Source organism: Oryx dammah, unplaced genomic scaffold (assembly GCF_014754425.2).
Source record: "Oryx dammah isolate SB20612 unplaced genomic scaffold, SCBI_Odam_1.1 HiC_scaffold_25, whole genome shotgun sequence".
Classification (NCBI taxonomy): domain Eukaryota; kingdom Metazoa; phylum Chordata; class Mammalia; order Artiodactyla; family Bovidae; genus Oryx; species Oryx dammah.
Genome location: NW_024070209.1, coordinates 92,448,754 through 92,465,101, shown reverse-complemented (window position 1 = coordinate 92,465,101; position 16,348 = coordinate 92,448,754). Strand labels below are relative to the sequence as shown.

Here is a 16,348-nt window from a genome sequence, read left to right as displayed (position 1 = left end):
AAACTTTTCCACCCCATCATAATAAAATAGCGCAAACTCCAAGTAGCAGACAGATTATATAGTGACTTATTTGGTAATTGTTGTTCAGTTGCTAAGTCATGTTTGACTCTGCCACCCCATGACCTGCAGCATGTCAGGCTTCCCTGTCCTTCACTGTCTTCTGGTGTTTGCTCAAACTCACCTCCATTGAGTAGGTGATTCCATCCAATCTTCTCTTTCTCTGTCACCCCCTTCTCCTCCTGCCCTCCATCTTTCCCAACATCAGTTTTTTCCAGTGAGTCAGGTCTTTGCATCAGGTGGCCAAAGTATTGGAGCTTCAGCTTCAGTATCAGTCCTTCCAATGAATAGTCAGGGTTGATTTCCTTTAGGATGGACTGGTTTGATCTCCTTACTGTTCAAGGGACTCTCAAGAGTCTTCTCCAGCACCACAGTTGAAAAGCATCAATTCTTCAGCAGAAATGGATGAAAAAAGCAGCTCTGGAGTCTCATCTTGCTGCATGCCTATAGAGGGCAGTAGAGTTGAACCAGAGCTGATTATCCAGAGAAGCCCAGTTTGGGTTAGTGAAGTGAAGTCGCTCAGTTGTGTCCAACTCTTTGCGACCCATAGACTGTAGCGTACCAGGCTCCTCTGTCCATGGGATTTTCCAGGCAACAGTACTGGAGTGGATTGCCATTTCCTTCTCCAGGGGATCTTCCCAACCCAGGGCTCGAACCCAGGTCTCCTGCATTGTAGACAGACGCTTTACTGTCTGAGCCACCAGGGAAGTCAGTTTGGGTTAGGACAGGTAGTAATCAGAAAAAGTGGAAGAACTGAGGCAGTTGAAGAGAGATCACCTAATGAAAAATAAAGGCAGGAATGAGATTCAATATTCCTTTCTTAAGAAACTACCTCAAAGCAAGAGTTTAGTGTTCTCAACTGTTTCTCATGTGTAGTGCTGAGTCATGGCCAATACAAGAGATGTTCCAGAATCCATTTTTCCATGAGAGGAAGAATTGGACCAAACCCACACTAAAACAACTTTTTGAGACCTTTTATTTTGTTGTTGTTTGGTCACTAAATCCATGTCCGACTCTGAGACCCCATGGCCTGCAGTATGCCAGTCTTCTCTGTTCTTCACTATTTCCTGGAGTTTGCTCAAATTCATGTCCATTGAGACATTTTATATACAATTTATGTACAATTTAGAAAGACGATGTCAATGAGTTCCTTAAAGACCTGCCTAAACTATAGTAATTTGGGCTTATCCCTTTAGTCACATATTACGTTTGCTGTTGCACTAGGAGGATGCCTGCCTTTGAACCTCTGTGACATACTGTGACTCTCAGCTAGTAACTGCTACTTTATGTTTCTGTAGCCAGAATAACACCCTGCTTAAAGCAAGTACTTGATTATGAGAGAGACACATTACTGTCCTCTGCCTGACACATTGGAATCTAATTTGGTCTTTTAACTACACCAGATTTGAATGTGGATGGAAAAGTATACTGGAAGGAATTTAAAAAGTTAAAAATGGAACTGCTAAATGATCCAGCAATTTCACTTCTGGGTATTTACCTGAATAAAACAAAAACACTAATCCAAAAAAATGCACCCTGATGTTCATTGAAGCGTTATTTACAATAAAGAAGGTATGAAAGCTAACTAAGTGCTCATCAGTAGATGAATAGATTAAACAAAGATGTGGTGTGCATGAAACAGAGCAGGATGCTACTGTTGGGTGGTGCCCACCCCAATGGCCACCATGTCCTCTGCCTGCCTTTCGTCTGTGGTGAAGTTTAATCAAAGAATAAGTTTAATCAGAGAGGAACTGCAGAAACAAAGGAAAGCAGTCAAAGGGGACCAAATAATAATAATGTAAAAAAACAAAACAAACAAACAAACAAAAAACAAATAATAATAATGTGGTCATTATGCATGAACTAAAGTCAAGGACCTTTAGTTCTTTCTCAAGGGCTGTAGATAATATTCTGAGCCATATCCTGTGAGCTGTCTTATAGATACTAGAATACCAGGTGGAGAAGTTAACTGCTTGATGACCCGACTGCACCCAGGACCTAAGGGGCCACAATTCTGAGAACTGGCTGAAAAGAAATGGGAACATATGGACCCTGAAACTGAAAATTATTAACTGTACCTAAAACAACCAAGGTGATGCTGGTCACATCAAGGATGACCAGTTTGAAAATGACTATGCTGTTTCTATACATAGCTAGACCCCACTCCCACCCCGCCACCACTCCCGTCTGTAAAAGCTCTCACCCCCTGCTTGTTGGGGGCGGGGTGGAAGTTGGCCTTTGGACAGATGTCGGCCACCCTCCCCCGCAGTTGCCAGCACCTGAAATAAAGCCAACTTTCCTTTCCACCAACCTGGTCTGTCTGTTGACTTTTGAGAGGTGAGCAGCCAAACCCCACATAACTTTCAGTAGCATGCATATAAAATGGAATATTACTCAGCCATAAAAAATGAAATCTTGCCATTTGCAACAAGATGGATGAACTTGAGGATATTATACTAAGCAAAATAAGTCACACAGAGAAAGAAAAATACCATATGATATCACTTTAATATGGAATCTAAAAAAACAAAACAAAATGAAAACAGACTCATAAATACAGAGAACAAATGGGTGATAGCCAGAGGGGATTTGGAGGGGAGGGGGAAAGTGGAAGGGGATTAAGAGATACAAGCTTCCAGCTATAAATCAATAAGCTGCAGAGATGCACCATACATCATAAGAAGTCTGGTCAATAATAATGTAATAACTCTGTGTGAGGACAAATGATGACTGATTCACAGATATAGAGAACAAACTAGTGGCCACCAGTGGTGAGAGGGAAGAGGGGAGGGGTAATAGAGGTTTAGGGATTTTTTTAAGGGTTATTATGGAATTATATGAAATCATGTAAATGAAACTTTGAAATTGTAAAGGCACTATGTAATTTAAAGAATCTTTCATTGAATAAAAACAAGGATCTAAATAAAACAATTTCCCCTTAAAAAAATAAAACAGAGAAAGACAAGTACTGTCTGATAATACTTATATGTAGACTACTAAAAAACAAACTACTAAAAAAAAGACACAGATTCATGGATACATGGAACAAACTATAGGTTAGCAGTAGGGAAGAGGGGAGGGAAGAGGCAAGATGGGGTAGAGAATTAAGAGTTACCAATCACTATGCATAAAATAAGTAACCTACAAGGACATATTGTTCAGTACATGGAGTATAGCCAATATTTTATAGTAACTATAAATGGAATATGACTTTAAAAATTATGAATCACTGTGTTGGATACCCAAATTTATATAATATTGTACATCAGTTCAGTTCAGTTCAGTCGCTCAGTTGTCTCCGACTCTTTGCGACCCCATGAATCGCAGACGCCAGGCCTCCCTGTCCATCACCATCTCCCGGAGTTCACTCAGACTCACGTTCATTGAGTCCGTGATGCCATCCAGCCATCTCATCCTCTGTCGTCCTCTTCTCCTCCTGCCCCTAATCCTTCCCAGCATCAGAGTATTTCCAATGAGTCAACTCTTCAACTATACCTCAATTTGAAAAAAAAAATTTTTTTTAATTTCTGAGTGAGCAGATATAAAAGTTCTCACCAAAACAAGTTAATAAGTTATAACCATGTAAATATATGGATGTGTTAACTAACATTACTGTAGTGATCATTCTTCAATAAATACATGCTCTGTGTGAGGCAGTGGTACTCTGAGGGTGGTAGCAGAATGTGTTTCATTTCCTATGATATTGTTGTAGATATTATTCACCATGCTATGCTAAGTCACTTCATTCGTGTCCGACTCTGTGCGACCCCATAGATGGCAGCCCACCAGGCTCCCCCATCCCTGGGATTCTCCAGGCAAGAACACTGGAGTGGGTTGCCATTTCCTTCTCCAATGCATGAAAGTGAAAAGTGAAAGTGAAGTCACTCAGTCGTATCCGACTCTTAGTGACCCCATGGACTGCAGCCCACCAGGCTCCTCCGTCCATAGGATTTTCCAGGCAAGAGTACTGGAGTGGAGTGCCACTGCCTTCTCTGATTATTCACCATAATATACAATATTCTCAGTATAGAACTCAAAGGGAAATTTCATTTCTTGTTTTGGTGCCAGAATTGTTACACTAATTTTTCAGATGAAGAACCTGAAGCTCATAGAGGCTAAGAAGCTTATTAAAAGCAACTACTAAGTGACAAGGCCAACATTCTAGTAAATATCTCCCTTCCCCAACACGTAACCTCAAAACACTGCTCATAGTCTAAACTATGAATTACATACATTTTTTCCAAAGCTCCTTTGCTAAATGTGACAGTAACTTTTGCTGCAACCTGCCCTTTAAATATACATTAATGTTAACCTAATCTCACCTAGTAAAATATTTACTCCACATGCAGACAGACAGTGGAAAGCATGTACACACCATTGATCTACCCCCATGGAATCCCCTGAAAACTGCAGCCTTTTCGCACTGACTTATGACCTCCCAAAACCTAGAATACACCTTGGTCCACATCTGAGTCTCCAAAAGTAAAAGTATTCACCCACATAATTATTTGTCCACTCTTGATAACCCACAGTAAAGGAAACTGAAGCATGCCCTTGAGATGTCACAGTGAGGTTTGGAAGCTCTGAGATTAGTCCTAACATCTAAACTGGAAGCCTCAGGGGTCCCCTGTCCCCTTGCAGTCAGTCGTGCTGACAGTGATTCCTATTCTGCTTTCTCTGTCTGCTCTCTACTCCCTCTCTAGGGACAAATTCCCCTGAGAGGTCATTACACTTCAACTCCCTCAGCCTAACAAGTGCCCCAGAGGCCAGTAGAGCAGACCTCAGACTCATGAGAAGCTGGCTGGGCTTCCTCAATCAGGAGAGTCCTCCCACTTGAGTCAGAGCATCTCTGCCTTCTGAGATCTGGAGCTGGGAGAGTGGCAGTGAGCCCAGGACCGGGTGTTGGGAAAGAAGTGGGGGTTGAGATCAGGGAAGGGAAACATGTTATCCCTTTGGAGTAGTAGATCAGCTGCTCCTCCATCCTGGCTTCTCTCGTCAATCAGTCCAGAAGCTCATGGGAGACACATGAGGAACCTGAGCTTTGGCTGAGAAGCAGACTTGACCTGATGAACAGATGTGGTGCAGATCAGCTTCTGGAGGGCCTGGGAAGGGAAGAAAAGCATCTGGACGTGGAGGTGAGTTTCAGGAAACTGGCCACCCACTTGGCTACTCCAATCCAGTTTGGTACCTTACTCTTTCCTCCAAGATACTTTCAAATAACTCATGGATTGAGAAGTCATAAGGTCCAAGTAAAATTTCCATATGCCATTTGGTTTTAAATCCATCCAGTTGGACTTCTAGGCTATCTATACCACAGTTTTAAAAATGTTGGCTGCACTGGGTCTTCGTTGCAGCATGTGGACTCCTAGCTGTAGGATATGAATTCTTAATTTTGTCATGTGGGATCTAGTTCCTTGACCAACGATAGAATCCAAGCTCCCTGTGTTGGCAGCATGGAGTCTTAGTCACTGGACCACCAGAGAAGTCCCCTATACCACATGCTTTAATGGAAGCAGAGCCCATAAGTAGAATAGAGATAAAAATATGGAATCCCCAGCTTCATTCACTAACCCTGTGCTTTTAGAATGTTCTTCCTGATTCTCAGATCCAAAACCTTCCTCCTTTTTTCTAGTCATCAGCCTGAGTATTCCTCAGATCTACAACCTGGAGTACTCAACCCCATTCATTCACCAGTTCAGTTAGTTCAGTTCAGTCGCTCAGTCGTGTCTGACTCTTTGCAACCCCATGGACTGCAGCACGCCAGGCCTCCCTATCCATCACCAACTCCCGGAGTTAACCCAAACTCATCTCTATTGAGTCGGTGATGCCATCCAACCAAATCTCCACTAATTGCTGTATTGAACATTCCCCAAGCAGCTGTTTCACAAATGACTCATTTTTTTAAACATTGATTTGTGTGTGATAAACTGCTTTACAGACAAAAACAAGATATCTCCCTTGTTATTCACAAAACATCATGAACCAGCTTGTGAGCAGGTGATGCAGGACAAAACAAACCCCTACTTTTTGTCTTCAACCCAGGGCAGTGTCCACCACAGGGCCACAGCTCCACATACCAGACATGGCCAATTATTTCTGCCTGATTATGGCCAGTTAATCATGGATATTCATATTTTCAAATTCTACCATCTCTACAACATAGAAAGATAACTCACCTGTCTTGCAAGTGAGTATGGGAGAAGAAGCATTGTCAGTTAAGGGAAATAAAAGGGTAATTCATGTAGGAAATTATCAAAATGAGAAAACAGAACCTTGCCTGATTGCAATAGAAAATTAATATACCAAAACTAGAAGAGATTTAGCACAATGCTTGGGAGCATACGCTTAGAGTGAGTCTGCAATCAGAGTGGGGTTCAAATCCTGATGGGTATTTACTGCCTTTAGTGATCTTGGGCAAACTGCTTCATCTCCATAAAACTCAGGCACCCGGCAATGACACACGTCTCCCAATTCTTTGTTGTGGGGTTTAGTGAGATGTTTAGCATAAGCACGATATTGAAAAAACTTTCAATAAATATTGAATAATAACAATATTGACCTCATTTGCTCGCTTAGTCACTCAGCCATGTTGACTCTGCACACTTTGGACTGTAGCCCCCCAAGTTGCTCTGTCCATGGAATTTTTCGGGCAAGAGTGCTGGAGGAGGTTGCCATTTACTTCTCCAGGGGCTCTTCCAAACTACAGATCAAACCTGCATCTCCTGTGTCTCCTGCATTGCAGGAGGATTCATTAACCACTGAGCCATCAGGACGTATTCAGGTTTTTACAAGATTTTATGCAAGAAATATTTGTTATGCATTGAGCTTTAAGTAATAATTATTGATTCACTCAAAGCTAAATGCCTAAACAAACATTTCTTCCACAAAATCTTGTAAAAACCTGAAATTAGCCTGACAATTTGACAGTGAGGGATAATGTAAGTGTGTATTGTACAGATGTTTACAGTAACCAAAAATATATAACCAATGTCTCAAAATACTTAAAAATCCGTATGGAATATGTCTATTCACAAGGCATGGGTGGACATGCTGACTCTAAAAAATTTTATTTAAAGCACTTTGCTAGTGTAAGATCTCTCATTACCTAGTTTTTTACAGTATCAAGAAACAGGCTTTTTCAATATCCACTGTTGGACAACTGGATATGATTGAAAAAAATGTATATAAACATGTTTCTCATATATTTTTTGAATAAACATATGAAAGAGGAATTTTTTAAACATGAATTGAATAATCAACAAAGGATGCCCATCCTGTACACATGAGATTTAGGACAGGGGAATTAAAGAAAGGAAAAATTATATACAACATCCCATGGACTAAGAAGGATGAACCTCTCATTCTCTGCCAAGAGGAGGAAAAAATACTGTTGAACTACATTTACAATTCTTCCTAGATTTGCCCTGTTGATTATTTTCACAAATGCTCTTATTCTATCCAAAACATTGCAAAAAATAAACCTTTAGAATTATGCAACAGGATTTGCTTTAATAAAAAAATGAGGGCTCTCTGACTTCCCTATCTAAAATACCTCCACCTCTACTCCCCAGTCAGCTCCATTCTCTTATGTTGCTCTATTTGCTTAACAAAATTTATCCGTACCTGATACTATGTTACGTATTTGTTTGTTGATGATCTATTTCCCAAAGTACAACATAAACTACACAAAGTCAAAGATTTCTCAGTTTTATTGCTATGTTCCCAGTAAGGAAATAGGACTTTTCCCAGAATAGGAACTAAGGAACTTGAATCAGAGAGGGCCACCTCTGGGAATTTCTAAAGGAAAACTCTTCTTCTGTCTCTCCAGCTTGCAATACAAGGCCCTTATCATGCCCATGAATTTGGGAAGGAAAGATCACATCAATGACCATAAGCTGGACAAGCTTTCCCGGGACAGCTACTAACAGTGACTAAATAGAGGAAACAAAGACTTGCTGGGTTATCATGATTTGGGCTGTGGAACTGGAACGTGACAAATAACAAACCTTCTTGTATATAACTAGATGCAAGTCAATGGAAAGACTCAACCAAACCAGCAGAGTCTCTGAGTTCATACTCCTGGGACTCTCCTCCCGGCCTGAGGACCAGAAGCCACTCTTCAGCCTCTTCCTCATCATATACCTGGTCACCATAACAGGGAACCTGCTCATTATCCTGGCCATCCGCTCTGACTCTCAGCTCCAAACCCCCATGTATTTCTTCTTGAGTTTCCTGTCTTTCATTGACATTTGCTTCACAACAACCATTGTCCCCAGGATGCTGGTGAACTTTCTGTCACACAAGACGATCTCCTATGCTGGGTGTCTGACCCAGATGTATTTTATATATGCCTTGGGCAACACTGACAGTTGGCTTCTAGTAGTCATGGCCTTTGACCGCTATGTGGCCATCTGTGACCCCTTCCATTACGTCATCATCATGAGCCACCACCGCTGTGTCCTGATGGTGGCCTTCTCCTGCTCATTGCCTCATTTCCACTCACTCCTACATACACTTCTGCTAAATCAGGTCACTTTCTGTGACTCTAATATTATCCACCACTTCCTCTGTGACTTCAGCCCTCTGGTGAAATTATCCTGCTCCTCCACATTTGTCAATGAAATTGTGATGATGATAGAAGGATCTCTTTTTTTGGTGACTCCCTTTCTATGCATTGCTTTTTCTTATATACGAATCCTCCTTGCAGTTCTCAAAATTCCCTCAGCTGCTGGGAAACGGAAAGCCTTCTCCACATGTGGGTCTCACCTCACTGTGGTAACACTCTTTTATGGAAGCATCTTCTATGTCTATTTACAGCCTGTGTCTACCTACACTGTCAGGGACCACATGGCAACAATTGTCTACACAGTTTTAACTTCCACCCTCAATCCCTTTATCTACAGCCTGAGAAACAAAGACCTGAAGCAGGGCCTGAGAAAGCTGTTGGTTAGAAGGAAACCATAGGCAGCACCCTCTTGAGAAACACACGTGTGGATTCTGCTCCACTTGAATCTGGTTTCTGCTGATTCTTGGTAAACAAGCAAGTTCTTGGAGGTTAGCTTTTTTAACCCATGTGAGATGAGGCATTATGGGTAATTACATCCAGTGATGATGATCCTTCAGTTGTTTCTGCCTCTGCTTAATCAAGATACTTTCCCTCTGTATTTCTCCTCTCTCCTATGAAAAGTCATCACACTGAATCTTCCAAATGAGATGCTTTAAACTAATCCTTTTCCCACAGATACATCCTGAACAAATTGCGCTCTTTTCAAGACTTATCCACCAACATCCTTCACATTTCAGTATATCGCTAAAAATAATTTCCTAATTTGTAGCTCTTGGATGCCTTTGTAAACATCTGAAAAGGGAAAGGAAGAAAGGAGAGGAAGGAGGAGGAGGAGAAATTTTAGCTGATTTTAGTACATTTTAGCTGATTTTCAATTTGAAGATTTTCATAATTCCTCATTTTTCTCTTTCAAAATTTTTTTGTTTAAAACTTAATTTTTCACTTTTTGTCTTCTCGTTTTTCCATTCCTCCTTTATTATATTGCTGTGTCTTTCTTTCTTTTCAATTTCCTCATTTTTTCCAAACAATTAAAAATTGCTAATGACCAGAAAGAACAAGAACCAAGAAATTATCCATTCCACAATAGGAATGTTGAAATCATTTTTTACTCCATCTCTTCCTACAACTATATGTTTAAAATATATAATTTAATATTTCTTCTAGAAACTCCAAGTCTTTTTTGTAGTATAGAAACATAATACAAAATTTTTTTAAGTAAAAATTTAAAAATTACCATAACCTCATGACCTAGAGGCAGTGACTGGAAATATAAAATTACACAATCACTTTGGAAGCAGTATGGAAATTCTTATAAACATAAAAGTACTTTATGTTTATTAAAAACTCAACAATATTCATAGTATTTTATATTAGGAAAAACTAAACACAAATTAAATGGTCATCAACAAGAAATAGATGACCAAGTCATCAGTAAAAAGCTGTACACATAAGATTTGTCATTTTACTAAATAAAAATTATGCCTCAATTAAAAAAAAAAAAAGCTGGGAACCTGGAGATAATAAGCAACGGCTTTGGGGATGATTCATCACTGGTGCACAATAAAGATTAATACCAGCCAAATGTGTGCTTCATCTGAATACAAGGAAATGAGAGGGTCAAGGGTAATGTTACCCTTTACATCACAAAATTTACCTTCAACTCACCAATTTTCTCTTTGTCTCATGTGGTGGCTCAGATGGTAAAAAATCTACCTGCAATGCAGGAGACCCAGGTTTGATCCTGGGAAGATCTCTGGAGAAGGGTATTGCAACCCACTCCAGTATTCTTGTCTGGAGAATTTCATGGACAGAGGAGCCTGGTGGGCTACAGTTCCATGGGGTTGCAAAGAGTCAGACACAACTGAGCAACTAACACTTTCACCAGTTTACTCTTTGTCTTGGGAATCCACTTGATTTAAGTTAAGGGTACTATTTACATGTCCATACCAAAGGAGACAGTGCTGCTGAGAATTCTATTTAAATTCCAACCATATACACAATGGAGTATTACTCAGCCATTAAAAAGAATACATTTGAATCAGTTCTAATGAGGTGGATGAAACTGGAGCCTATTATACAGAGTGCAGTAAGCCAGAAAGAAAAAAACAATACAGTATACTAACGCATATATATGGGATTTAGAAAGATAGTAACAATAACCCTGTATGCGAGACAGCAAAAGAGACACAGATGTATAGAACAGGCTTTTGGACTCTGTGGGAGAGGGAGAGGGTGGGATGATTTGGGAGAATGGCATTGAAACATGTATAATATCATATAAGAAACGAATCGCCAGTCCAGGTTCGATGCTGGATACAGGATGTTTGGGGCTGGTGCACTGGGATGACACAGAGGGATGGTATGGGGAGGGAGGTGGGAGGGGGTTTTAGGATGGGGAACATGTGTACACCCGTGGCAGATTCATGTTGATGTATGGCAAAACCAATACAATATTGTAAAGTAATTAGCCTCCGATTAAAATAAATAAATTTTAAAAAAATTGGGGGCGGTCCTAAGATTGCAGAGGAATAGGATGGGGAGACCACTTTCTTCCCCACAAATTCATCAAAAGAAATAAATTTAAACGCTGAGTAAATGCCACAAAACAACTTCTGAATGCCGGCAGAGGACATCAAGCACCCAGAAAAGCAGCCCATTGTCTTCGAAAAGAGGTAGGAAAAAATATAAAAGACACAAAAAGACAAAAGAGGTAGGGACGGAGGTCCATCCCAGGAAGGGAGTCTTAAAAAGAGAGAAGTTTCCAAACACCGGGAAACACTCTCACTGCCGAGTCTGTGGTGAGCCTTGGAAGCGCAGAGGGCAACATAACAGGGAGGAAAAATAAATAAATAATTAAAACCCACAGATTATGAGCCCAACGGTAACTCCCCCAGCGGAGAAGCAGCACAGACGCCACTAGCAAGTGGGGGCAGGGCAGGGAGGTGCGGGCTGCATTGCTTTTTAAGGATCGGGCGCGAATGCCCCAAGGTTAATCAGAGCAAACTAACGAGTTAACAAACCAGACTGTGGGATAGCTACCATGCGAAAAGCTCTAACATAAGACACCACCAGGACTGTGCACAAAACAAAGGACAAAACAGAATTAGCCGGCTGCAGACCATCCCCCTCCGGTGACAGGCAGCCAGAGCCTGAAGGGCCAGAAGGGGGCAATCGCAGCCCCAGAGAGACATTATCTACCAAACTGCAAGCAGGCTTCTTTGTTGTAAAGTAAAATAAAAAATAAATTAATTAATTTTAAAAAAATAAAAAAAGAATAAAGATTTTTAAAAAAAAAGACTTCTTGGGGTTTTGGACAGTCATCACCCGTCTTAGAAGGTGCGCCAGTTGTACACCCAGAAAACCGAGCAGCAGGGATGGGAGAGGCAATAAGTCGCAGTGACCACGCTAGCCAAACTCCTGAGCTACTCAGACCTGGGGAGGGCACAAAACACAGGCCCAATCAAGTCTGCGCCTCTGAGGACTACCTGAGTGCCTGAGCGGCTTAGACCTGGGAGGTGCATGCAGCCCAGGGCTGGCCTCAGACGGTTCCCAGCGGAGCAACCTAGAGCCTGAGCTGTGTGCCCCGCGAGCGGGGCCAGGCCCAGTGTGGCTGAGGCACTGCGAGCACACGCCGGTGTTATTTGTTTGCAGTGTCCCTCCCTCCCCACAGCGCGACTGAACAAGTGAGCCTAAAAATGTGTCCACCACCGCCCCCCTTGTGTCAGGGCGGAAATCAGACACTGAAGAGACCAGCAAACAGAAGAAGCTAAAACAGAGGGAACCACCTTGGAAGTGACAGGTGCAATAGATTAAAACACTGTCGTTAGTACCGACTACATAGGAAGGAGCCTATAGATCTTGAGAAATATAAGCCGGACCAAGGAACTATCCGAAAATGAACTGACCCCACACTGCCCACAACACCACCAGAGAAAGTCCTAGATATATCTTTACTATTTTTATGATCATTCTTTTTTTTTTTTTTTTTGCTTCCTTTTTAACTTTTTAAAAATTTTAAGTCCCCTATTATTCCTTTAATTTTCATTGTTATAACCTACTATTACTTTTTAAAAAGACCCTATTTTAAAGCAAACTTCATATATATATTAATAATTTTTGTGACTTTGTTTTTCTTTCTTGTTTTTTCTTTAATGTTGTATTTTTGAAAATCCAAGCTCTACTCTAGATTTTTAATCTTTGCTGTTTGGTATTTGTTATCAATTTTGTACCTTTAAAAACCCAATCTTCAGTGCCCATTTTTACTTGGGAGCAAGATTACTGGCTTGACTGCTCTCTCCTCCTTTGGACTCTCCTTTTTCTCCACCAGGTTGCCTCTGTCTCCTCCCTCCCCCTTCTCTTCTCTACCCAATTCTGTGAATCTCTGTGTGTTCCAGACGGTGGAGAACACTTAGGGAACTGATTACTGGCTGGATCTGTCTCTCTCCTTTTCATTTCCCCCTTTTATCCTCCTGGCCACCTCCTTCCTCCTTCTTCTCTTCTCTGTATAACTCCATGAACATCTCTGAGTGGTTCAGACTGGGGAGCGCACATAAGGAAACGATTACTGGCTAGCTTGCTCTCTCCTCTTTTGATTAATTGCCAACATCCGCTGGATCATGGAAAAAGCAAGAGAGTTCCAGAAAAACATCTATTTCTGCTTTATTGACTATGCCAAAGTCTTTGACTGTGTGGATCACAATAAACTGTGGAAAATTCTGAAAGAGATGGGAATACCAGAACACCTGACCTGCCTCTTGAGAAATCTGTATTCAGGTCAGGAAGCAACAGTTAGAACTGGACATGGAACAACAGACTGGTTCCAAATAGGAAAAGGAGTCCATCAAGGCTGTATATTGTCACCCTGCTTATTTAACTTATATGCAAAGTACATCATGAGAAACGCTGGACTGGAAGAAACACCAGCTGGAATCAAGATTGCCGGGAGAAATATCAATAACCTCAGATATGTAGATGACACCACCCTTATGGCAGAAAGTGAAGAGGAGCTAAAAAGCCTCTTGATGAAAGTGAAAGAGGAGAGTAAAAAAGTTGGCCTAAAGCTCAACATTCAGAAAACAAAGATCATGGCATCCGGTCCCATCACTTCATGGGAAATGGATGGGGAAACAGTGGAAACAGTGTCAGACTTTGTTTATTTGGGCTCCAGAATCACTGCAGATGGTGACTGCAGCCATGAAATTAAAGAAGCTTTCTCCTTGGAAGAAAAGTTATGACCAACCTAGATAGTATATTCAAAAGCAGAGACATTACTTTGCCGACTAAGGTCCGTCTAGTCAAGGCTATGATTTTTCCTGTGGTCATGTATGGATGTGAGAGTTGGACTGTGAAGAAGGCTGAGCGCCAAAGAATTGATGCTTTTGAACTGTGGTGTTGGAGAAGACTCTTAAGAGTCCCTTGGACTGCAAGGAGATCCAACCAGTCCATTCTGAAGGAGATCAGCCCTGGGATTTCTTTGGAAGGAATGATGCTAAAGCTGAAGCTCCAGTATTTTGGCCACCTCATGAGAAGAGTTTACTCATTAGAAAAAACTCTGATGCTGGGAGGGATTGGGGGCAGGAGGAGAAGGGGACAACCGAGGATGAGATGCCTGGATGGCATCACAGACTCGATGGACGTGAGTCTGAGTGAACTCCGGGAGATGGTGATGGACAGGGAGGCCTGGTGTGCTGCGATTCATGGGTTCACAAAGAGTCGGACACGACTGAACGACTGAACTGAACTGAACATCTCATTCGTGTCACCTCTAATTCCCCCCTCCCTCGTCTCCTCTCCATGTAACTCTGTGAACCTCTCTGGGTGTCCCTTACTGTGTAGAAACTTTTCATCTTTAACCTAGATGTTTTATCCACTGTGCTGTATAGAAGGAGAAGTCTTGAGACCACTGTAAAAATAAGACTGAAAATCAGAAGCAGAAGGCTTAAGTCCATATCCTGAGAACATCAGAGAACTCCTGATTCCAGGGAACATTAATCAATAGGAGCTCACCAAATGCCTCCATACCTACAGTGAAACCAAGCACCACCCAAGGGCCAACAAGTTCCAGAGCAAGACATTCCACGCAAATTCTCCAGCAACACAGGAACACAGCCCTGAGCTTCCATATACAGGCTGCCCAAAGTTACCCCAAAACCACTGACATCTCATAACTCATTACTGGACACTTCATTGCACTCCAGAGAGAAGAAATCCAGCTCCACCCACCAGAACACCGACATAAGCTTCCCTAAAGGAAACCTTGACAAGCCACCTGTACAACCCCACCCACAGTGAGGAAACTCCACAATAAAGAGAACTCCTCAAACTGCCAGAATACAGAAAGTCTACCCCAAACTCAGCAATATGAACAAGATAAAGAGACAGAGGAATACCCAACAGGTAAAGGAACAGGATAAATGCCCACCAAACCAAACAAAAGAGGAAGAGATATGGAATCTACCTGATAAAGAATTCCAAAGAATGATAGTGAAAATGATCCAAAATCTTGAAATAAAAATGGAATCACAGATAAATAGCCTGGAGACAAGGATTGAGAAGATGCAAGAAAGGTTTAACAGGACCTAGAAGAAATAAAAAAGAGTCAATATATAATGAACAATGCAATAAATGAGATCAAAAACACTCTGGAAGCAACAAATAGTAGAATAACAGAGGCAGAATATAGGATTAGTGAAGTAGAAGATAGAATGGTAGAAATAAATGAATCAGAGAGGAAAAAAGAAAAACGAATAAAAAGAAATGAGGACAATCTCAGAGACCTCTCAGACAGTATTAAATGCTCCAACATTCTAATCATAGGAGTCCCAGAAGAAGAAGACAAAAAGAAAGACCATGAGAAAATACTTGAGGAGATAATAGTTGAAAACTTCCCTAAAATGGGGAAGGAAATAATCACCCAAGTCCAAGAAACCCAGAGAGTCCCAAACAGGATAAACCCAAGGCAAAACACCCCAAGACACATATTAATCAAATTAACAAAGATCAAACACAAAGAACAAATATTAAAAGCAGCAAGGGAAAAATGACAAATAACACACAAAGGGAATCCCATAAGGATAACAGCTGATCTTTCAATAGAAACTCTTCAGGCCAAAAGGGAATGGCAAGATATACTAAAAGTGATGAAAGAAAATAACCTACAGCCCAGATTACTGTACCCAGCAAGGATCTCATTCAAATATGAAGGAGAAATCAAAAGCTTTACAGACAAGCAAAAGCTGAGAGAATTCAGCACCACACAACCAGCTCTCCAACAGATGCTAAAGGATACTCTCTAGACAGGAAACACAAAAAGGGTGTATAAATCTGAACCCCAAACAATAAAGTAAATGGCAATGGGATCATACTTATCAATAATTACCTTAAACGTAAATGGGTTGAATGCCCTAACCAAAAGACAAAGACTGGCTGAATGGATACAAAAAAAAGATCCCTATATATGTTGTCTACAAGAGACCCACCTCAAAACAAGGGACATATACAGACTGAAAGTGAAGGGCTGGAAAAAATACTCCATGCAAATAGAGACCAAAAGAACACAGGAGTAGCAATACTCATATCAGATAAAGTAGACTTTAAAACAAAGACTGTGAAAAGAGACAAAGAAGGCCACTACATAATGATCAAAGGATCAATCCAAGAAGAAGATATAACAATTATAAATATACATACACCCAACATAGGAGCACCACAATATGTACGACAAAT

The 16,348-nt window shown here is 41.1% G+C and overlaps 1 protein-coding gene across 1 annotated transcript; it reads left to right on the top strand.

The window, feature by feature from the left end:
* Window positions 1–8,079: 8,079 nt before the first annotated feature.
* LOC120851953 (olfactory receptor 1L8-like) lies at window positions 8,080–9,021 on the top strand. The gene has a single exon (XM_040225056.1). The coding sequence runs from the start codon at window positions 8,092–8,094 to the stop codon at window positions 9,019–9,021; it is 930 nt and encodes a 309-aa protein (XP_040080990.1). The 5' UTR covers window positions 8,080–8,091.
* Window positions 9,022–16,348: the final 7,327 nt, after the last annotated feature.